At 43.4% G+C, this 24,784-nt stretch overlaps 1 protein-coding gene across 2 annotated transcripts in view; it reads right to left on the bottom strand.

Moving 5' to 3' along the window:
* Positions 1-745: 745 nt before the first annotated feature.
* Positions 746-24,784, bottom strand: part of CMTM8 (CKLF like MARVEL transmembrane domain containing 8) — a 104,436-nt gene continuing 80,397 nt past the window's right edge. The window contains exons 2-4 of one of the 2 annotated variants that reach the window (XM_060180489.1): positions 6,368-6,541; positions 2,590-2,706; positions 746-1,163 (exon numbers count right to left, since the gene is read on the bottom strand). In XM_060180489.1, coding sequence (XP_060036472.1) covers positions 1,080-1,163; positions 2,590-2,706; positions 6,368-6,541 — 375 coding nt within the window. In that variant the 3' untranslated portion in view covers positions 746-1,079. The remainder of the gene's footprint in view (positions 1,164-2,589; positions 2,707-6,367; positions 6,542-24,784) is intronic. The other variant, XM_060180490.1, reaches the window with a different exon arrangement.

Here is a 24,784-nt window from a genome sequence, read left to right as displayed (position 1 = left end):
TATATATTATTTTAATGATAGGGATACAGAGCAAAAAGCAGAGAAAGACCAGAGCACTGCTTAGCTCTGGCTTTTGGTGGTGCTGTGGACTTAACCTAGGACCTCAAAACTTCAGGCATGAAAGTCTTTTGCATAACCATTATGCTGTCTCCCCTAAGATTTTATACTTTTTAGTACAGTATTTCCCACAAAATATGGTACACATTACTGTGGCCAGCAAGATGATTTAGGGTATGTGGAAGAGTCTGTCCTTTGAGTAACTATGCACTTTTTCATATGTATTATTATTATTCCTTTAAATTAAAATTATTATTTATTTTAGTTAATGCTAGAGTACTACTTAGCTCTGGCTTGTGGCAGTGCAGAGAATTGAACTTGGGAGTTCTGAAGCTCAGGCACGAGTCTCTTGCATTACCATTTTGCATATAACCCCTGCTCCAATTACACACATATTAGAGAAAACACCACTCCAACTCCAGCGGCCACTGCACTCCGCAGTCCCTCTCAGAGCAAGCTTAATTCTGCAATCCAGTCTTGAAGTTCTCTTTGGACCAGCTGGCTGGAATGTGAAAGTCATGAGCCAATGATCCCCAGACTTACTGACAGTTGGGGGTCTTCTACCTGGTGGCTGTGAGCACAGTCTCCAGAACCTGTGCACCCCCCATGCCTGTGCAGTGAAGGTCACCCCACTGCACCCAGCCTCAAGATGCCATAGTAGGTCTCCTTTTGCAAATCAGAGGCAATGTTATGCAGGATTTTGAAACATTTAATCAAAAAAAGGATCTGGCATTTTAAAATTCAGGTGTACAAACTTGACACGTTAGCAATTTACCTATTTATACACTAAGAAAATAAGACATCAATTGCTGTTCAAGCGTTCATTATAAGTTGTAGCATTTTACAAACAAGCATCCAGTTTAATTGTAACATACCACTGTGAGCAAATTTAACTAAGTATATAAAAACACTAGTTAAATACAATTCTCTAGAAATATACATTATACCTACAGCTGTTTTTACAATGAGATTCTTCATGTCTTTGCTTTTTTTCTTCCCCTTGTAATTCTCAAAATGGCAAATCACTGTATCGTCCTGGATTTCCAGGCTATAAAACTGAAATATGTGTTTCCAGCATAGCAGATGGTGACCAGGAAGGCAAAGAACTGGAAAAAATAAAGCATAATAGAAAGAGGGTTTAGGGCACATTCTAATTAGCAAAAGGTTTCATTTTATCTCATTGAATCATATACTCACAGCATCCCAACTCTATGCTTTCTCATCTAAAACTGCTTTGTGGGTTCAATTTCCTCCCTTCTGAAACTACTCCTGGCTAGTTCTCTCTCTCTGTGTGTGTGTGTGTGTGTGTGTGTGTGTGAGAGAGAGAGAGAGAGAGACAGAGACAGAGAGACAGAGAGAGAGATCTGGAAACCCCATAGCTTTGCAAAGCTAACCATAACCACAGGGTGTTCTTCTAGGGTGAGGCTATGGTAGTTGGTGGTGCATCTGAGAAAAGCATGTGTGTTTCTAATTCAATGCATGCAACTTCAGAGCAGGGCTTAACTGGAGAGAGTCACAGGGTTGGTACCATATATGGCTAGAGTGAGCAAGAGGTAGTGATGAATGCACCCAGTGAGTGTGTGTTATGAATGGTGGGTGGATGACAGACTCCTTCAGGAATAGCATCTCCCCTGCTGATCAGCCTGTCCTGTCGATTCTTTCTCTGTTGGCTTGAGTCCAGTGCTTGAGAAGCTCACAACTCTTAAATTGTGTACACCCAGGCTCCCTACTTCTAGAGGTTTCCAAATATAATTTCAAAGATAGAATGTAATAAACAGCTGGGGAGGTGGCTCTGTGGTGGAGTGTAGGACTTGTATGTATGGGGCCCTGGGTTTAATCTCCGATACCCTGATACCACATGAGCCAGGATGGAGCAGTTCTTATCTTTGTCTCTCAAAAATACACCTATATTAAAAAAGATATAATGAATGTCCACATATCAATAAACTTTTATGAATAGACTATATTTAATTCAATTTAATGTAGTTCTTGTCAATTGGGTTTTTGCTGAAACTTGATAACTGCATGATGAATCCTCTGCTCTTGGTGACCTTTTTTCATCTGTTTTATTTTTATTTGATATGACAGAAAGAAATTGAAAAGATGGGGGAGATAAAGAGAGACACCTGGAGACCAACTTTACTGCTCAAGAAGCTTCCTTCCTGCAGGTGGGAAACAGGGGGCTTGAACCTGAGTCCTTATGCATCGTAATGTGTGTGCTCGACTGGGTCTGCATCACCTCCTCCCTCCCCACCCCTGCCAGTTTTTGATAGTGAGACCACTTTGGTTGCTTTATGTGTTTTTCTAGGCATTCTCAATGTATAAACAAACACTTACTTCTATGTAAGAACTCATGAGAATCATGCTATGCACATTTTCTGCAAGTCTCTCCCCACTTAAATCATGGGCAATATGGTTAGTCTAAGAATGTCTCAGATATTCCTTCCTTAGTAGTTGGAACTCCTGACTTTGTTCTAATCATTTGTGTGTATGTGTGATGAGAAGGGGAGAAATAAAGGGGGGGGCACTCACTGAGGAGGCTGCCCAGCTGTTGTAGTTGTGGCTCTCTTTCTCTGGGAAGACAGACGTTGCATCCACAATGGCGGCCGAGAGGTACAGGATGAAAGCACTGCTGTTAAAGTAGAGGCCCTGGAGAGACAGACAGGCAGTGCTGGGAATAGTGCGGGAGGTCCAGTACCTAGAAGTAGGGAGAACTACCCTCTGGGAGTTTAAGGGGCACACTGGGACACCTGGGAGCAGGCAGGGGAGAAGGCAGCTCTTCAGTAACTGGCAGTGGGGTTTATTTAGCATGAACACTGACACAGCACAGTCAGATGCCCCCAACATACCCTGGCGACTTATGCAGCCCCTTCAGCCATTTCTCTCTTGATTGCCAATTGCTTTCTTAAGATTTTTAATTGTGCCAATATGTTAGCTGAGGGAGGAAGGAAGGCAGCTGAGGGGCTGCCAATGAGATCCACTTCAGCCCACGTTCCAGCAGTGGCCACAGGCCCTCAGCACCAGCCTAACAAAGAGCTGGAGAGAGCTTTTCCCCCAACAGGCCCCTCTGAATTTCTAACCTCTGACTCTCTATTTCTCTGTCCTATGCATTTAAAGAAAATTAAAAAACCTTAATTAAAAAAAATGTATACCGGTAAGGTGTGTGGTGCCCAGCTGAGGAGATTTTTAAAACACAATGTTGAAGGAAAGGCTTGGCTCCTCTCTTGACTGCTTGAAGTTCAAAAGGAGAGAGGTGAATCACAGAGGGAACAACTAAGTAAAAGGGAACCAGAACTTAAATGACCAGCAAATGACCAGCCTCTCACTACCAGGGGTGGGGGTGGGGGACTGGGAAAATGACAACAGCTGTTCAAAAGAGAACACCAAAGGTGTGGCCAAACTACTATTTGCTAAACAGACTGTGGGTGTGAACTCCAGAGCTAGTCAATTATCCCAGTAGAAGCCAGGACTAGAGAAGCGATTATATCAATAGGGGAGCTGTCTCTTGGGGCTGTAGGGGACAAAATCAAAGAGGATCGTTGACCTTATTGGATTTTATCAGACAGACTTATTTGCCTAGTGGTATACTATATTTTCCCAGAAGCAAGAATGACCCCCAAAGGTTTTTGTGAGTCAAGACACCTCTGCACAGTATTTTGGGGAACAGTGTCACTCTATAAGGGTACACAGCTGATTCTGTCATGCCCATGGGCCTGCAAGACAGAGTATGGAAACAAAGTGGCTTATTCTCTAGTCTTAATATCTGATGGAATATGACTGGCTAGGTTTGGGGCTTTCTTTTTTCCTTCCTCCCTCCCTTCCATCCTTCCTTCCATCCATCCTTCCTTCCTTCCTTCCTTCCTTCCTTCCTTCCTTCCTTCCTTCCTTCCTTCCTTCCTTCCCAGAAGACTGATCAGCTCTGGCTGATGGTGGTGCAGGAACTGAACCTGGCACTTTGGAACCTAAAGCAGGAAAGTCTTTTTGTATAACCATTATGCTATCTACCCCACTCTGAGACTTTCTTAAGAACTGTCACCTATTCCTTCTTTACTGTTTTTCCCTTTGGGAATGGAAATGCCTATTAATTCAGTATCTGTTCCACATTTCTATGTCAGAAGCACGTAAATTGTCTGGTTTCACAGGCTGACAGCTAGAGAGTTATTTTGCTGTAGAGTGAATTACACCTCCAGTCTCACCCATACCTGACCTAGATATTTCATTGAGAGGTTGGACTTTAATGCTGGAAGGGTAAATACTGGGAGTTTTCAAATACAAGTACATTATTTTTTAATTTTGTACGTAAGGAGTAGAATGTTACAGTATAAATGTTTGCATCCTCACAAAACCCATTATATTGGCCTTTTATTCCTAAGAAAGGAGAAAGGGTTAGATGAGGATCCTGCCTTGATAGGAAAAGTCCTATGAAGACACCAGAAAGTTTACATTTTGCTGTTGGTGTTTCCTCCATCTCTCTCTCTCTCTCTGTGTGTGTGTGTGCGCGCATACACGCATGTGTGCTATATGAACTATTGACAAGTCAAGACGAGAACTCTTACCAGTACTGATTATAGGGATGTCTTGATCTCTGACTTCTAGTCTCCAGAACTATGAGAAACCCATTTCTGACCTATAAGCTAAACAGCAGTCATATTTCGTTATGGTGCCCAGCAGATTAAGAAAGGCATTCTACTTTCCACATTCTCTATTTCCTCCAGTGACTGTGTTCATTCTGCATCCAGCATGGTGCTTGCAGTCAGGACAAGAATCTAATCACTGGAGTGTTGGTATACTTCACATTGGTTTGGTCTCACTCCCCCCGCCTCTGGGAGATTGTGGTTTAGTCTTTGCCTTTTCGCGCTTCTCCCTTCTCCCCGCCCCCTATTCTATGTACTTCCTGAGTTCCTGCCGCTGCCGCTGGAAGAGAAAGATGGAGGAGCACATTGTGTGGTGATTAGGTGTTGGACTGTTTGCCCACTTGTGAATAAAGATTAAACTGCGTTCTCAGCTCAGCCACGAGTTTCTGGTCATCTGTTACCTGCCTGTGAAGCCAGCCCGGCATACTGGTGCCCCAAACGAAAACAATATATGGCACCCAACATGGGGCACAAACCCACGACCCTGAGATTAAGAGTCTCATGATACTATGGTCAATTAGTTAAAAAGAAAGGGGGGAATTGTTGGTATGCTTCACATTGGTTTGGTCTCACTCCCCCCGCCTCTGGGAGATTGTGGTTTAGTCTTTGCCTTTTCGCGCTTCTCCCTTCTCCCCACCCCCTATCCTACGTACTTCCTGAGTTCCTGATGCTGCCGCTGGAGGAGAAAGATGGAGGAACACATTGTGTGGTGATTAGGTGTTGGACTGTTGGCCCGCTCGTGAATAAAGATTAAACTGCGTTCTCAGATTAAACTGCGTTCTCAGATTAAACCGCATGCTCAGCCACGAGTTTCTGGTCATCTGTTACCCGCCCGTGAAACCAGCCTGGCATACTGACGCCCCGAATGAAAACAACACTGGAACTGGGCAGCAATGCACCAGTTTAAGCACATATAGTATGAAGCGAAAGGACCCACACATTCTGAGCCCCTGGCTCCCCACCTGCAGGGGGATGCTTCACAAGCAGTGAAGCAGGTCTGCAGGTGTCTATCTTTCTCTCTCCCTGTCTATCTTCTCCTCCCCTCTCAATTTCTGTCTGTCCTATCAAATGGGGTGGGGGGTGGGGGATGGCCATCAGGAGCAGTGGATTCACAGTGCTGGCACTGAGTCCCAGCAGTAACCCTGGAGGCAAAAACAAAACAAAAAACCAAAAAGAATTAAATCACTCTAACTACACTTGCTTCCAAATATGAGGATACTTATTTGTTCTACCAGTAGTTTCCTGTTTTCAATTCTCTTGGCACAAACTGTGTATCCCTGCATCAGAACTCTGGCATGCAAAAAGTTTTAAGGATTAGAAAGGGTTTTTAAGGAAGGTCTGTAGAAGTTGGTGCCCTGACATACCTGTTTCCATGGGACATGGCCTAAGGGAACAGGTAAGAGTCTAAATAAGAGAACTGAACTTTTCTTGACTCAGTCTTTTGAGAAATGGCTGCCAAAGGAATCCCTGGGTCTTTGAGCACACCCAGTACTATACTCAAGTGTGTAATGCCAGAGAGACAATTCAATAATGTGAGATTATCTGTTGTGTTGGGTTTTTCAAGGCTTTCTCTCTGCTTGGTTTGTGGAGAGACCATCTAGAATGGACTCAAGGGGATTCAATTCCATCCCACCCAATGGCCAATGAACAAGAAAAAGCACCCCTGGTTTCCTTACCACAGTGGTCCACGGCACCTGGGGAATCCTGGTGTAGGTCATTGTTATGTAGATGATGAGGAAAAAGACAGTGAGGACCCAGTAAAATACAGCTACAAACATGACCCAGCCAAATGCAGGGACCCGGAAATATTCTGTTCCAGCAATAAGTGTCCATACCAGTAGTCCCAGAATCTGTAAAATGGTAGAGGTAGTGGAAAAGGAAAGGAAGGTGGAAGGAGAAAATAAAGAAAAAGGAGAAAGTGGAGAAAGAAAATAAACACAGTGTCAACCACAACTTTCATGTATATATATATAAACCCACTACTTACAAATAGTAAAATAAGGATTACCAAATCACATCCTATAAATGCCTAAAAGATAAACTAAATAAACACAGAAGGCAGAGGCAGTGGCTATGGCAAAAAAGTACATCTTGCTTTAAGGGGGCAGTCTCTCTCTCATTAGTGATTTACAACATTATAAATAATTCCATACTACTCCCATCACCAGAGTTCTATGTCCTCACCCCCATCCCTCAGAACCTTTGTTTTGGCCCATCCCATTCCCACCCCACCCCACCCACTTCTACAGTCATGCCTTCATTTCCTTTCTAAGTCAAACCTACACCTATTATTACTTCCAAGTATCTTTCCTTTCTCCTCCTTCCTCTCAGGTAAAAGAAACAGTGCCTGACTTCCTCTGGTATTTTCCAGATTGTCTTCCCTCTCAGTGATGATATAAAAACAAAGATTCCTGGTAACAGCCTTTCCAATCCCAGTGGAACTGGGATTCAGAGCCCTCTAGTTATCTTACCCCTAACATTTCCCTAGGCTAACATTTTCCTAAGTACAGCAACTGTGACAGACTGGTTTTGTTGAATTTTTTTTTCCCTTCAGAACAGATAAACTTAAGTTGGTACCTGACACTATTAATCTTCCAGTCTTAGCATTACAATTTTAAAATGCCATGAAGAACAAAGTAACCCACATCCCTGGGTGAAATCTGCTCACAGCTGATACTGCCAATAGAACAAGATTGGCTGTCACCTCTCGAACTGATCTACTGAACTTTTGGAGTTTCTCACTAGCTATGTTGCCCCCTTCTCACATGGAAAAGTAAGAGGAGGAGAGAAGTAAGAGAAAGAAGAGGAAGAGGAAAAAGAAGAGTAAGAGGAGAAGGAGGAGGAGGAGGAGGAGGAGGAGGAGGAGGAGGAGGAGGAGGAGGAGAAAGAGTAAAAGGAGAAAGAGGAAGAGAAGAAGGAGGAGAAGAAAAAATCCCCGAGAATGTTTTCAGAAGGGAGGTTGGGCAAGAACCCAGGTCTAAAACCAGGCACTCAGCATTTTTACATGAACTGAACATTTATTCCAGCAGCAGTCGCCCAAATCTTCACCACAGCTGAAGAGACCACAGAAATAATCCAAGAGGCAGACGCTGTACTTAAGACCAATCTAGTGGCAGTGTAAACTGAGAAATGAGTGAACACAATACAAATCTTAGAAGTTGATGGGACTTTAGTAGATTAGTGATATAGGGGGGAGAGGGGGGATAAAGTGCAATGACCCCCCAGGTCTCTGGGAAGATTTACAAAGTGAAACAAGATGTCATTTCTTCAGCAGGAACAGTGAAACAGGAAGAGGTTACTCGGAGCTGATGTGAACAAGAGTCAAGGAGCTTGGTTTTCCACCTACTCAGGTTAAAGACACTGGAGGATCTCCAGGTAGGAGTTCAAGTGGACACAGCAGGTGAAGCCCATCTTTCAGAAGGAAGCCTTACTGTGAGGATCATGAAACTCTCAAGCAGTTTCCCAAGGGGCATTTTAATCTCAGAGAAGCCTCCCCTTGAGACCAGGAACTCACAGTTTTGAAGCCTGTGTTGGGAGCTGGGGACATACTCTAACATTCCCTCCCTAGAGCTGGAGTTTGATGTTCTTTTATCTGTTTGCTGTTGTATGTGAATCTCTCCCCTCCCACCTTCCAAATGCTTAATGGAGATGTATTTTTCTGTTTACATCTGTGGCAACAGAACTTATCAGAAGTGAAGATGTACAAAAAAGGGATGAAATTCTAGAAAGCGCTAAGCCTCCCACTAATGGTGCTCAGAGGCTCAAGTTTATCACGACTGACAGGTAATCTATACAGGTGTATTTTACATTCTGTTGGATTGGTGAGACTGGTATTAGACATGATCCTGTGTGGCAGGGTCAGAAACAATCTCTCTGGACTTTCAGATTTCAACTGAAAGGGTCAGAAGGACCTTCTGTTGATGATCCACCCCAAAAACAACAGTGCCTGAACAGACACTGTGGACAGGGGCTATGGTGTCTTTGCAGGGGTACAGAGGTTTAAGAATCTCCAGCACTAGTTTGTGTCTACCTAGACAGGCTCAGATAACAGCTCTTACTTCTGAATGGGGGGGGGGGATTTACTACTAAAAGCAAGTGACATCTTTGGTACAGAGGAGCTTTAGCCAATGTGCTAACAGTAGTCATCTTGCAGGCACAGAATACGACAGTCAACGGAGCCATCTATCAAAGAGTAGGGATACTTGACCCTCACCATAGTCTCACCCTCACACAGTAGGAAGAATACCCCTGCCAACAAACGAATCATTCTAGTCAGGGGAATTTCCCAGGTAACTGAAGCAAAGCTTTGTCTCTCACTGTAATCAATGCTGATGAAAATCATTCAAGAAAAAAGCTGAGCTGTTCATCTGCTTTGTGTGTGGGCAAGACAAACTCCAGATCTCTACTGGCTTAGCGTATAAAATACTACAAAAGTGGTTTGCTTGTTCATGAGTAAACATTACAATTTTTTTAGTTGTATTTACTTTATAGGACAGAGAGCAATTGAGAGGGAAGGGGAGATATAAAAGGGGAGAGAAAGAGAGACATCCACAGTACTGTATCACTACCAGTGAAGCTCCTCCCCTAGAGGTGGGGGCCTTGTGCACTGTAATGTGTACTAGGGGTGCTGGAGATTGAATCTAAGTGCTCATAGTGATGAAGCATGCACTGTACCACTGAACTACACCACTGGCCTCTCTGCATTTCTGCCTATCACCTGCTATCCTTTTCTTTCTCACTTAACAACATGGCTGACTCTTCACAGCGCCTGTCGTCTGCTTCTCTCAGCACTAACATGGAAATCCTCTTTCCCTATTATATACAGATTGAGGCCAATTTTACAGTGTCCAGTTTCTGTAACTCACGATTGTCTAAGAACACCCAGGATGAATTGCCACTCATACTAAATTTCCCTATATACTCAAATTCAAGGACAGATGACAGAAGAGGAATTTCTAGGCTTCTAAATAGCATTGCATTCTTAAAACAGAGGCAGACAGCCAAGGTTACCAGATATAAGATGAAAGCAAACTCTGTGTGTGTGTGTGTGTGTGTGTGTGTGTTAGGGCAGAAAGCTGAGTGAAAAAATAAATAAATAAACCTAGAATAAAGTAACTTTGAAGAGGAAGAACACAAGAAAAATCAGTGTCCTTGGAGAGAAAATAGAAGAGCAAAACAAAATCAAACATTTATAAGGACACAAGTAGTCTCTCAAAAAATCAGGTTCACAAATTAAAAAAAAAAGAAAGAAAGAAAAAGCAGAAATGAAAAATAAATAGAAATATTACACAGTAAAGTTGGAAAAAAATCTTTTATAAAGAAAAAACACTAGGAGAAATTAAGGGGAGAAAAGTAGAGGACAGGCTCAGGAAGTCAAGCAGAGGGAAAGAAACGGAGATCAAAATAACCTCAGATTAAGGTAAGGATTTCTACACAAAAGATCAAAATCAGAGAATATAGTTCAGCTACAAAGGAAGATACAAAAATGGGACTTAATTGTTTCTAAAAATGAACAGGATATTAGAAGACAATAGCAAATGTTTTCAATTCAGAAAATAATTTCTAACGTAGAGATTACCCAACAAAACTATCAAAGACTAGAGAACAGAGACAATTAAAAAGTTATATGCCGGGGCCAGGTGGTGGTGTACCTGGTTAAGTGCACACATTACAGTACACAAGGACCCAGGTTCAAGCCCCTGGTCCCCACCTGCAGGGGGAAAGTTTCACAAGTGGTGAAGCAGGACTGCAGGTGTCTCTCTGTCTCTCTCCATCTTACTTCCCCCTCCCATCTCAATTTCTCTCTGTCTCTATCCAATAATAAATAAAAATATTTTTAAAAAGTTATATACCTTGTACACACAGAGAGCCCTACAAATCTGCCTTTTGTGTACTCTTTCTTGTTTACTAAAGATATGACCCAGCAAAATGAGGGCACAGACTCTAAATATCCCAGTGGAACAACAGAGGGAACAGGTGAAAGCAAAACCCTCAGCGGGAAGAGAAGTTCAAGGAAGACAGTCCCAGGCACAGAAGCCAATCAGAACCAGACTGGCGCCCAGTGACCCAATAGGCATGGGGAAAGGCTGCCCTCTCCGTGGCTTATGCCATTTTATTTATTTACTTATTATATATATTCATGTGTGTGTCACTGTGTTATTAGACAGTTGTCATACAGTTGATGTCTTTTTTATTATCTATTTATTTGATAGAGACAGTCAGAAATTGAGAGAGAAGGGAGAGGTAGAGAAGGAGAGAGACAGAGAGACACCTGCAGCCCTTCTTCACCACTAGTGAAGCTTTTCCCCTGCAGGAGGAAACCAGAGGCTTAAATGCAGGTCCTTGTGCATTTTAACATGTGCACTCAACCAGGTGCACCATTGCCAGGCTCATGCCACATGTCTTTTTAGTCTCTTCTTATCCTGTTGACACTTTCAGGAAACTTGATCACCAGAAGAAAAGGGAAAAAAACAAGAAGAAAAGAAAACAAGGGACCCAGAAAAAAACAAGAAATGCAGAGCCCAACAGGAAAGAAAAGAAGATTCCAAAGTAAAGAGAGACCTTGGGGAAAATTAGGACAAATATACAAATTCTGGCCTCATGAGAAACTTTATTGAGCAGCTATTAGCAAAGTGAGAGACAAATTAGCTACAAAGAAAACATTGTGCATGTGATATTAATTTTGTTAAAGACAAGCAAACAACAAGGAAACTACAACAGTTGTCTGTAGGTAGGTACACACTATCACACTCAACTCTAAATAGCATTTGCACAGAGATAATAACAACACTGAGCATTCACTTATAACAAAGAGGATGGAAGCAACAGAGGAGGGAAACAGAAAAACAGCACTGTAGGTGGAATTGTAACCCCCTCCCTGTTCATAGCTGAAGCCAAAACCCCAATATGACATAGAGACATCTTTGGGGGTCAAGTAGGTGGAGCTTCATGGTGGAAATTAAAGTTCTTAAATGAAACCATGGTGCCAGAAAACTGCCTTCCTCCCAAGCCTTCCCCAACCCCTGTCCCTCCTCTTAAACGCTAAGGAAAAGTCACCTGACAACACAGTGAGAAGGCAGCTGTCAGCACCCCAAGGAGAAAGGTCTATCAGATGCTAAACCTGCCGACATCTTGATCTTAGTTTCCAGAAACATGTGAAATAAATTCCCATTACTTAAGCCAGCCAGTCAGACTTGTTATGGTGGCGCATGCTAAGATAGATGGCAACATGAAGGAAATACTGGGTTGCAGTAGTCAGCATGTGAAACTGATCAGAAGACAGCAGCATAGGTCATTTATTGCCAGGGGTCTGGGCAAGGTCAGAGGCCTTCCTCTGCAAAGGGAGGCATTCAACTGAAAGACACAATGAATTACCTGTACGGACTCACCTATGTAGTCAAGTCTGTGAAGTCTATAAGCTTTGTTATAGTTCTATTGCTCTGAAAATTATTCAGAAAGCAGTATTAAAGGAGCTCACTTATTCAAATATGTATTGAGCGTCTTTTATGAGACAAGTATTTTCTTTTCCCTTTGAAAATAATGTTATGTGTGTGAGGGGAGAGAACCACAGCATCACTATGACCGATGTGATGCCAGGGATCAAACTCAAACTCAGGACCTCATGCTTGAGAGTCCAGCATCTTGTCCACTACACCACCTCCAGGGGCATGAGGCAGGCATTTTTTTTTTTTTAAATCTCTTATAGAATTTTTATCTCAAGAAAACAAATGTTAGGGAGCCAGGCGGGGGTAAGGACTCATGGCACGAAGAGCAAGGACCGGCGTAAGGATCCCGGTCTCCCCACCTGCAGGGAGGTAGCTTCACAGGCAGTGAAGCAGGTCTGCAGGTGTCTATCTATCTCTTCCCATCTTTGTCTTCCCCTCCTCTCTCCATTTCTCTGTCCTACCCAACAACAATGAGAGCAATAACAACAACTATAACAACAACAGCAACAACTATAAACAACAAAGGGCAACAAAAGGGGAAAAAATGGCCTCCAGGAGCAGTGGATTCTTAGTGCAGGCACCAAGCTCCAGCAACAACCCTGGAGGCAAAAAAGAAAAAAGGAAAAAAAGAAAAGAAGTGCTAAAATTGACCTGATAAGTCTCATTTCAGTTATGATAAGGCAGGCATTTTTCTAAGAACTGTTCTGGAGGTTCACAGGTCAGCTGATTTTTAACTTTAGCCTCAACTGGCCTGAGCATCACTTCCACGTCTGTTCTTCAGCCCAGAAAACAGACTGGTGACTTCTGACAATTAACTAAGTTACATGAGGCTCAGTAGACCAGCTGTTCCCAGCTAGCTTTGCCCAGAGGTGATGTATTGTTCAGGTGTAAGTCAGCACACCTCTGAAATACATCCTGGGACATTAAACCATTTATTTGCCATATTAATTCCTTGCAATGAAGAGGCAGTGAAAATCAGCTACTGATTTACTCTTGTTGAGCCCGGCCATCGAAGAACAGAACAATATTACTATGCCTGACTGCTCTTCTGACATAAACTCAACATACTATGGCACACAGGTGGCAGCACTAGCTCATTCATAAACCTTGCTGAGTTCTCTCTGAGAGCATGTTGGCTTAGAGATGTGTGCAGATATGGTCTCTAGTCCTGGGGAGGGTACAAGAGTAAAAACGGAACTACACACAGTGATAAATCCTATGAAAGGAAGCTAGGTTGGTATAAGAATATAAAGCCCAAGGATTCCACAAAGTCTGAATGGTCAGAACAAGTTTGGGATTTAAAAAGATGAATGGGAATTTGTTAAGAGTTATTTACCCAGAAATCATTGATCTAGCCCTTGGCAGAAACAAAATTAACCACTTTTGTTGTCTACCACACATACTCTGCATCAGGAAATAGAACACTGGCCTCATGTTTTTGTTACCTACATTGTTTAAAGCAGTCCAGGCTATGAACACACTGAGCCAAGGGGCGGCAGGACCAGAGTGTACCATCAGTATGGCAGCCTTCTCCCATTACCCACTAGGGGGCGGCCAAACACCATGGACCAAAGTAGACCAACTGTCCTTGTTCAGTAGAGAAAAATCAGTTCACCATCTGTCTGAAAGAGTTCCCACACTTACAGCACATTCCACAGAGGTGGCAGGATGTGGAAGAATAACTTTGATATGGTACTAACCCATCAGAACAAGATGTTGCCTGGTAACATAGCTGACAAGAAATGTAACCAGCTGGAGAAGACATGGATTCATTAATACAAAGACGAGGAAAGGCAAATTTAGTCCACAGATTCTCAGTCCCTCAAGGCCCCTCTACTCATAAAGTGCTTATTTACATGTGTTTAATATTCTGCTGGAGGGGCAGCAGGGGTCATTGACCAGTGCAGCCATGGGGCCCCGGGCCCTGCTGCTTTCTCCAATAAAGAACTTTGCTTCTGGGAAACAGGGAGGACTCCCAAATGGGAGTTGAGGACCATTACCTAGGCAGAACACCAGGGAGACCCCAATACATTTGACCTTCTCCCCAATGCATTTGATCTTCTTGAAATACACTGAAACAGTAGGAGTCTTCCTCTGGTCACTCTTAAATATATATATATGGGGTCAGGCGGTAGTGCAGCGAGTTAAGTGCATGTGGCGCAAAGCACAAGGACCGGCATAAGGATTCTGGTTCGAGCCCCCAGCTCCCCACCTGCAGGGGAGTCACTTCACAAGCAGTGAAGCAGGCCTGCAGGTGTCTATTTTTCTCTCCCCCTGTCTTCCCCCCTTCTCTCCATTTCTCTCTGTCCTACCCAGCAACGAATGACATCAACAACAACAACAATAACCAGAACAATGCTACAATAATTATTCAAGGGCAACAAAAGGGGGGGAAATGGCCTCCAGGAGCAGTGGATTTATGGTGCAGGCACTGAGCCCCAGCAATAACCCTGGAGGCAAATATATATATACACACACACACACACACACACACACACACACACATATATATATATTCTTTAAATAGAGACAAGTTGAGAGGGAAGGGGGAGTTGAGGAGAGAGAGAGAGAATTGCAGCACTTCTTCACCACTCATGAAGCTCCCCCCCCACCCTGGGTAGTTGGGGACTAGAGGTTCGAACTTGGGTGTATGCACATGGACCTGTATGAGCCCAACCAGGTGTGCACCACCTTTTTTTTTTTTAATTGCCATCAGGGTTATCACTGGGACTTGGTGCCAGCATTACGAATCCACTACTCCTAGTGGCCATTTTTTCTTTTCTTTTCTTTTTTTTCCTTTTATTTTGATAGGGCAGAGAGAAACTGAGAAGTGTGGTTATAGAGAGGGAAAGAAAGACACCTCCAGGCCTGCTTCATGGCTCGTGAAGTGTGCTCCATGAAGGTGGGGAGCAAGGACTTGAACCCAGGCCCTTGCTCATGGTAACATGTGTGTTCAACCAGTTGCAATCCACCCAGCCCCACCTTTAGTCCCTCTTGACCCCTCATAAATACTACTATAGAAGCCCCCTCAGCATTCCAGAGCAGAACAAATTTGAAGACCTAAGATTGGCTGGCAGTTTGTAATTTCATCTTGCTTCTCCAGAGAACCTCAGTCTGACACTCTGACCAGCTAAAGGCCAGCACTGAAGCAATGCTGTGAGAGCCTGAGCTCCCCAGCCGGTAGGGAGGTGGTGATGTGTTAAGCAGCTGTCTTTCTGAATATGCCTGCAAATTCTTACATGCCCCTTTCATTTTCTTCAGCTAAAATGCCAGAACGGGAGTTGGGCAGTGGTGCAGCTGGTTAAGCGCACGTGGCGCAAAGCGCAAGGACTGGCATAAGGATCCCCGTTCGAGCCCCCAGCTCCCCACCTGCAGAGGAATCGCTTCACAGGCAGTGAAACAGATCTGCAGGTGTCTTTCTCTCCCCCTCTCTGTCTTCCCCTCCTCTCTCCATTTCTCTCTGTCCTGTCCACCAACAACGACATCAATAACCACAACAATGTTAAACAACAAGGGCAACAAAAGGGAAAATAAATAAATTTTTAAAAAAATGGCAGAAGAACGATCTATTGTATATGTGTTACTCTTAATCCCAGCAGCAAACAGAACTCATCCAGAAAGCCACAGGTCTAGTGAAGGGCAAAGGATGGGGCTGGTTGATTATGGAGGGGGGAAGGTTCTCTAAAGGTGGTCGTGCTGATCACAATGTCTAGATACACAGAGACACGTGCCAGGGAGAAACACTCAGTTTAACCATATGTCCTGCTGGCCCTGCCCTCCCAGAGGCCTTGTTTCTGCTTGTGTGGCTTCCAGAGAAGCACAGACTGGCTGTTTACTTGGGCCTCTCCCTCCTCTTCTTTTGTGTTTCAGCCTTTACATTTACTTCCTCTGGGTGATGCTAACTAAGGTCAATGATACTCCTCATTAACATAGGCTCCTCTTGTATGTAAATTGCTTCTGATACACAGTGTAGCAGTAAAGTCATGTGGTTTGGGAAGCTAGGTCACTGGACAGACACTGCCTTCCCCTGGCTCTTCAGACCTATATAATCATTTACATTATTTTAAAAGAATATATATATATATTTATAGACAGGAATACAGAGAAAGATACACACACACACACACACACAGATCCCAGAGCACTGCTCAGCTCAGGCTTATATGGTGGTGCAGGGGATTGAAGAAGGGATTTTGGAGCCTCAGGCATGAAAGTCTTTTGACATAACCATTACACTGTCTCCCTGGCCTAGCACCAACTCTCTAGCCAGGTGAGTGAACCCCCTCCATAGTGGGTCCTCCAGCCCCAGAAAACACTTGAGTTAAAACTGCCTCCACCGAGTTGATTGTGAATTTCTGACCCACAGAAGCTGTGAACAGTAATCGATGTTTATTGCTGTTTTAAGCTGTTAAGTTTGGGGGCGAGGGTTCAATATAGCAACATGACAGTACACCAAGTTCTTGACAAATCTACTTATACACAGGAGGCAGAATGGTGCACAGAAAGGACAAAAGACTTGTATTTGTTATGAACTTGCTGTGTGGTCACAGGTCTGAGCCTCAGTCTGTATCTCTCCCAGATGTACACTGTACCATCTAGAGCGCTCTCGGGTCTGCAGTTTCGTGACCTGCAGAGATCTAGGTAAATGGCAGTGACTGTCAATTTCATGCCCTTCTCTTTTTCCTTCTAGGAAACACAACTGCATATCTAGCATAGTTGGCATCAGATGCAAGGGTCTTAAAGAGCATTTAGTCTTTGAATAAAAGCAGTGTCTGTGCCTATGATTAGAACCACTGGGCTTGGGTACTGAGGAATCGCCAGAGCAGTTGGCAGACTTTTTTTTTTTTTTCCTGGAAAAGGCCTAATAAATATTTTCAGTTTGGGGTTCATACAGTCTTTGTCACAACTACTCAGCTCTGCCACTGTAGCATGGAAGTGGCCATAGACAGGATGCAAGCTGACAGGAGTAACTACGCTCCAGTAAAAGTATATATCAAACACAGGTGGCAGGTTTGCCCTCATTTGTCAATGTCAACCCTTGGATCCTTCCTCCTCTGAGTGATCAGTCCCCAGGGCAGCTGGATCACCACCACCAAGAGCTTCTTAGAACTGCAGATTCTCAAGTTCACCCAGCAGGGCTAAATCAGCATATCTAAACTGGTGCAGACCCTAGGGGGAAATGGTATGGGAATACTCAAACAAATAAAAATGGAAATACCTGACAATCCAGGAACAGCAAAGCTAGGCCGCTATCCAAAGGACATGAAAACACTAATTTGGAAACATGTATGAGGGCCTGGCAGTGGTGCACCTTGTTGAGCGCACACATTACAGTGCACAAGGACCTCGGTTCAAGCCCCTGGTTTCCATGTGCAGGGGGAAAGCTTTATAAGTGGTAAAGTAGGGCCGTAGGTCTCTCTCTGTCTCTTTCCCTCTCTATCTCCTCCACCACCACTTTCAATTTCTCTCTGTCTCTATCCAATAATAAATACATAAATAAGAAATAATAAAAATTTTAAAAATCAAGCAGATACACATCTCTGTGTTCATAGCTGCACTATTTACCGGCAACTATAATACAGAATCAACCTAAGGGCAGGGGTAGATAGCATAATGGCTATGCAAAGTGACTCTCATGCCTGAGGCTCCAAAGTTCCAAGTTCAATCTCCTGAACCACCATAAAATAGAGCTGCTCAGTGCTCTGTTGGGAAAAAAAAGGCATGAAGAATCAACCTAAATACCCACCAGCAGATGACTGGATAAAGAAGTATATTATTCAGTGTAATGCAATTTAAAAAGATTTTTAAAAGTCTTAAAAGATGTGACTGTGTCCTTTAGGACAAAATGGATGGAGCTGAAAATGATTGTGCTAAGTAAAATAAAAGTTGAAAGTCAACAATTGGATAGCCCTTTTTATGAGGAATATGCATAACTAAAGCAAATGAACTTCACAGGCGGTGAAGCAGGTCTGCAGGTGTCTATCTTTCTCTCCCCCTCTCTGTCTTCCCCATTTTTCTCCATTTCTCTCTGTCCTATCTAACAACGACAACATCAGCAACAATAAAGAAAAGACAATAAGGGCAACAAAAGGGAAAATAAATAAATGTAATATTTTTTTTTTAAATGGGGCTGCACACCTGGCTAAGCACATGTTATCATGGGCAAGGACTTGGATTTGAGCCCTTGCTCCCCACCTGCAAGGAAGGGGCCTCACAAGAGGTGAAACAGTGTTGCAAGTGCCCCCCCCCTCCTCTCTCTCTCTCCCCTTCTCCTCTTCCCCTCTCAATTTCTCTCCATCCAATCAAATTTTTAAAAAGTAAGGGGCTGGACGGTGGCACACCAGGTTAAGTGCACATAGTGAGAAGTGCAAGGACCCACATAAGGATCCTGGTTCAAGACCCCAGCTCTCCACCTGCGCAGGGGTGGGGGGTGGCGGTAGCTGCACAAGCAGTGAAGCAGGTCTGCAGGGGTCTATCTTTCGCTCCCCCTCTCTGTCTTCCCCTCTCTCAATTTCTCTGTCCCATCCAATAACAACAACAGCAGCAACACCAAGAACAGTAACAGCAACAATGGGGAAAAGATGGCTTCAAGGAGCAGTGGATTCACAGTGCAGACCCCACTGATAACCCTGGAGGCAAAAAAAAAAATTAAAAATAAAAATAGGGTGGGGTAGATAGCATAATGGTTAAGCAAAGAGCCTCTCATGCCTGAGGCTCCAAATTTCCAGGTTCAAGTCCCCGCCCCACCATCAGGGTTGAGCTATGCTCTGTTAAAATAAATAAATAAATAAATAAATAAATAAATAAATAAATAATGAAAGGGGAAAAAATGGTTGCCAGGAGCAGTGGGCTTGTTGTACAGACATCAAGCCTCATCAATAGGGCTGATGGCAATAAAAAACAAAAATTATAAATATAGTAAGACCAGCATTATATTTTCACTCTTACTCCGGCAGCTCCAAGAAAAAATCCCACACACTTTCTTTTCTCTTTCTCACCATGAACCCTGGATAAAGTGACCTTGAATGACAATGATCTGATCACAGACCTGATCAGCCCTCTCAGAGAACAAACATCCTCTCAACTTCTCCAGAACCCATGAAAAACATTTGATTAACATTCCCAAGTCATCCAGAAACAAGGCAGTAGCCAGTTCTAGTCAAATCATGTAAAATCTTCAAGAAAAGAAGAAACCATCGTGTGCAAACAACACTCGTAGAGTGAAGGAGTCGATCTGGTGACACAGCAGGGCTATCTCTGTCCCTGTGGCCTACAAGGAGCCCTTGGTGGTCAGATGACCATCTGGGCCTCCTGGTCCAATTTACACATTTTAAATTTCGGCTTCTTCTATTTGGAGAAATGAACATGTAACGGGTAAGAAGGGGAAGAGAAAAGGGAACAGTTTGAGGATCAGAAAAGAGATGAAGGGGGCCTGGTAGAGGCGCAACCAGAAGAGAACGCAAGCTGCAGGTCCTCACCTGCAGGAACAAAGCTTCACAAGAGCCAGGCTGCAGGTGTCTCTTGCTCTCTCAATACCCCCTCCTCTCAATTTCTCTGTCTCTATCCTCCCACAAAAATTATATATATATATATATGAATGTAATCAAAAGAAAAAGAAAATAAATGAAGGATTATAGAAAAAGAGCAACAGGAGGTTGAGGCAGAAATGAAGAGGGGGTACCTCCCACTTCTGCATAAATGAGACACTTGATTTCATGGTGGGAGCTGTCCTGCCTCTAACCACCACTAGTGTTGTGTAGAGATGGCCAGTTACAACACTCGCATTGCATCTGGCCACACAACTGCTCTGTGCCGGATGAATCTATCATACTTTTCCTTTCGACAAGTGAACAGAGGCTCCCAGCAGTGACAGGCCATGTCCCAAATCATACTGAGCAAAGCTGGTGGAGTCATGGTGCAAGGCAAGGTAGGAGAACTTCCTTCTGTCTCAGAACTGTCCAGCATTTGCCCACAGGGCCACAGCTCCAGCTGAGGTCAAAAGAATTATCACACATAAAGCTGTGACTGGTGGAGATGCCACTTGCCACAGGTCCCCTGTAGAGCCCGCTCACAGGGTGAACAAGCTCCTCACTGTAGACACTGGGGAAGGAGGCGGGAGAGACAAAAGGCTCAGGTGGAAAACAACATCGAGGTCTGAAAAGCCACACAGCCGCAGTTTACTGTCAACCTCAGAAGAACTGGGAGAAATTAGGCAGGTGGTGCTGGTTAAGAGCTCGGGCTACCATGTGCAAGGACTCGGCTTAAAGCCCCGTCTCCACCTGCAGGGAGGAAGCTTCACAAGTGGTGAAGCAGTGCTGCAGGTGTCTTTCTCTTCTATTTCTTTCTGTCTTATCAAATAAATAAAGCGAAGAATAATAAATGAAAGGAAAAGACTGGGGTAAATCAAGCAGGGGGAGATTATGAGCAGCTTCCTTCCACCAAAGATGTGGCCTGTGTTTGCACCACAGCTGTTGATGCAAGAAGGCTCACTGCTGGATAGGTTCTGTCTGGACTGCTGGATTTTGGGAGTTTGTCCTTCTTGTCCCTTCCCTTGCCCTCTGCATTCAGACAGAGTTTCCCCTTCAGATTAACACTCAGCTGTAGACCTTGTTTTCCTAGGGCTTAAAGGGCACATGTTCACCTCTTAGTGGTTGAAACAACTTGTTACACCTGTGCTTTTTCTTTTTTCCTTTTCCTTTTTTTTTTTTTAAATTGCAACCAGGGTTATTGCTGGTGCTCAAAGGCTTCCTGATAAATTCACTGCTTCTGGTGACCTTATTCCCCCCATCCCCACCCCCCTCCCCCTTACTTGATAGGACAGAAAGAAATTGAGAGGGGAGAGAGTGACGTGGAGGGAGGAAGACAGACACCTGCAGTATTTGCTCACTACCTGTGAAGCTTCCCGCTGTTGTAGTTATTCTTAACTCTGGTTTTGCAGCTCCTGGTTTATCGGGTATTTTTTGTTTGTTTTAAGCAGAAGGAAATGTGGGGAAGCCACACCTCATGATGGTCAGGACAGGAAACACCTGGGAATAGGAAGTAGCAGTTCAATCTTCTGCACATCTGTTCCACCCAGTTAGCCTTCGCCCTGATGACACCAGCTGGTCTGGGCTGAGTGGGAGCTCATGGCCACTATCAGGAAAGTCACAGCTGCAGATTTGGAGAAACATAACCAGCTGAACCTCAGAAACACATTCAGGAATGCCGAGCCTGTGTTAAAGGGGGCCTGGCCTTCAGACTTTTCGTGTATCTTTTACTTAGAAGCTGATTTACTTCCGATAGGATAGTCCTACAATGGCCAGCGTGTGCACCTGACCCCAAACTACCAGAATCAGCAGCCCAGGAGGTGACATAGTCGTGGTGCACTGGACTTAGAGGCACAAGGTCCTGAGTTTGACCCCTGGCACAGCCTATGCCAGAGTGATGCCCTGCCCCAACCTCCGATAAGAATAAATTTTTTTCTTCTTTTTTTTTTTAAATTTTTATTTATAAAAAGGAAACACTGACAAAACCATAGGATAAGAGGGGGTACAACTCAACACAATTTCTACCACCAGAACTCCATATCCCACCCCCTTCCTAATAGCTTTCCTATTCTTTAACCCTTTGGGAGTATGGGCCCAAGATCAGTGTGGGTGCAGAAGGTGGAAGGTCTGGCTTCTGTAATTTCTTCCCTGCTGAATATGGGCTTTTTTTTTTCTTCTTTCCTGACAAAGACAAGAAGGCAGAGAAGCAGAGAGGAGCAAAAGAGAAGCTTCCTTCAGTGTGGTGGGGGCCAGGCTCAAACCTCATGTAAACAGAATCATGGCATATTTGCCTTTTTGGAGTTGGCTCATTTCACTTAGCATCTTCTCCAGATTCCTCCCTGTTATGGGATGAGAGAAACTCTTTTTTAAAGGCTGAATATTCTGATTATACCACATTTTTATCCATTCATCAGCTGAAGGTTGCTTCCATCTCTTGGCTATTGTAAATTCAGTGGATGGGAGATTTGGGGGGGGGGGAATTGGGGGGTGAGAAATACCCAGAAAGAAGGGGCCTGCTAGATCACAGAGTAGTGCCATCTCTCTCTCTCTCTCTCTCTCTCTCTCTCTCTCTTTTTTTGGTTATTGCCAAGGCTTCGTCATTCTGGCCAATTTTTTTTTCTGATAAAAACAGACAGTGAATCTAGGAGTAAACCAAAGAAGTGAAAAGACTTGTATACTGAAAATTATGAGTCACTACTCAAGGAAATTGAAAAAGACACAAAGAAGTGGAAAGATATTCCATGTTCATGGGTTGGTAGAATTAACATCATCAAAATGAATATATTACCCAGAGCCATCTACACATTTAATGCTATCCCCATCAAGATCCCAAACACATTTTTTAGGAGAATAGAACAAATGCTACAAATGTTTATCTGGAACCAGAAAAGACCTAGAATTGCCAAAAAAAAAAAAAAAAAAATCTTGAGAAAAAAGAACAGAACCGGAGGCATCACACTCCCAGATCTCAAACTGTATTATAGGGCCATTGTCATCAAAACTGCTTGGTACTGGAACATGAATAGACACACTGACCAGTGGAATAGAATTGAGAGCCCAGAAGTGAGCTCCCACACCTATGGACATCTAATCTTTGACAAAGGGGCTCAGACTATTAAATGGGGAAAGCAGAGTCTCTTCAACAAATGGTGTTGGAAACATGGGTTGAAACATGCAGAAGAATGAAACTGAACCACTGTATTTCACCAAATACAAAAGTAAATTCCAAGTGGATCAAGGACTTGGATGTTAGACCACAAACTATCAGATAGTTAGAAGAAAATATTGGCAGAACTCTTTTCCGCATAAAATTTAAAGGCATCTTCAATGAAACGAATCCAATTACAAAGAAGACTAAGGCAAGCATAAACCTATGGGACTACATCAAATTAAAAAGCTTCTTCACAGCAAAAGAAACCACTACCCAAACCAAGAGACCCCTCACAGAATGGGAGAAGACCTTTACATGTCATACATCAGACAAGAGTTTAATAACCAACATATATAAAGAGCTTGCCAAACTCAACAAGACAACAAATAACCCCATCCAAAAATGGGGGGTGGACATGGACAGAATATTCACCACAGAAGAGATCCAGAAGGCCAAGAAACACATGAAAAAATGCTCCAAGTCTCTGATTGTCAGAGAAATGCAAATAAAGACAACAATGAGATACCACCTTCACTCCTGTGAGAATGTCAAACATCAGAAAAGGTAACAGCAGCAAATGCTGGAGAGGGTGTGGGGTCAAAGGAACCCTCCTACACTGCTGGTGGGAATGTCAATTGGTCCAACCTCTGTGGAGAACAGTCTGGAGAACTCTCAGAAGGCTAGAAATGGACCTACCCTATGACCCTGCAATTCCTCTCCTGGGGATATATCCTAAGGAACCCAACACATCCATCCAAAAAGATCTGTGTACACATATGTTCTTGGAAGCACAATTTGTAATAGCCAAAACCTGGAAGCAACCCAGGTGTCCAACAACATATGAGTGGCTGAGCAAGTTGTGGTATATATACACAATGGAATACTACTCAGCTGTAAAAAATGGTGACTTCACCATTTTCAGCCCATCTTGGATGGACCTTGAAAAAATCATGTTGAGTGAAATAAGTCAGAAACAGAAGGATGAGTATAGGATGATCTCACTCTCAGGCAGAAGTTGAAAAACAAGATCAGAAAAGAAAACTCAAGTAGAACCTGAAATGGAATTGGCATATCGCACCAAAGTAAAAAACTCTGGGGTGGGTGAGGAGAATACAGGTCCAAGAAGGATAACAGAGGACCTAGTAGGGGTTGTATTGTTATATTGTTATATGGGAAACTGGGGAATGTTATGCATGTACAAACTATTGTACTTACTGTTAAATGTAAAACACTAATTCCCCAATAAAAAATAAATAATAATAAAAAATAATAAAATTAAAATAAAAACAGAGAGTGAGAGAGAGAGGGAAAGACACCCCAGCACCAATACTTCCCTTCCCATGTACAGCAGGGACAGGGCTGGAACCAGCAAGCATGGTAAAAGCATGCACCCTTCCAGGTGAGCTATTTCGCTGGCCCTGAGCATCTTTCCTTATGCCCTGAAAGGTCTCTTCATGTCCTTTGTACATTTTTAATTTCATGAGTTTTTGGTTATTGTTGCATTATACAGTTTATTTTTATAGTCTGGGTATTACCTCCTTATCAGATATCTGATTCTGCAAGTATTTTTCTCCTAAACACTGCCATTTCATTCTATTTCCTTAACTGTGAGAAGATATACATGTGTGTACATATATATATATGTATGTATATATAATATACATACATATACACATATATATTATATATTGTTGAGTAGAGACAGAAATTGAGATGGGAGGGGAAGAGAGGGAAAGAGACAGAGAGACACCTATAGCTCTGCTTCACCACTCGTGAAGCTTTTCCCCTGGAGGTGGGGACCAGGGGTGAACTCGGGTCCTTGAGCACTGTAATGTGTGCACTTAACCAGGTGCACCACCACCTGGCCCAATGTACAGAAGTTCTAAAATATGATGTGGTCCTATTTATATATTTTGGCTTCTGTAGTCTTTGCTTTGAGTGTTGCACCTAAGAAACTATTGCCTGATATAA

This window comes from Erinaceus europaeus, chromosome 21, assembly GCF_950295315.1.
Source record: "Erinaceus europaeus chromosome 21, mEriEur2.1, whole genome shotgun sequence".
NCBI classification, from domain to species: domain Eukaryota; kingdom Metazoa; phylum Chordata; class Mammalia; order Eulipotyphla; family Erinaceidae; genus Erinaceus; species Erinaceus europaeus.
Note: the sequence above shows the minus strand (reverse complement) of the source record. Positions and strands in the feature narration are given on the sequence as shown.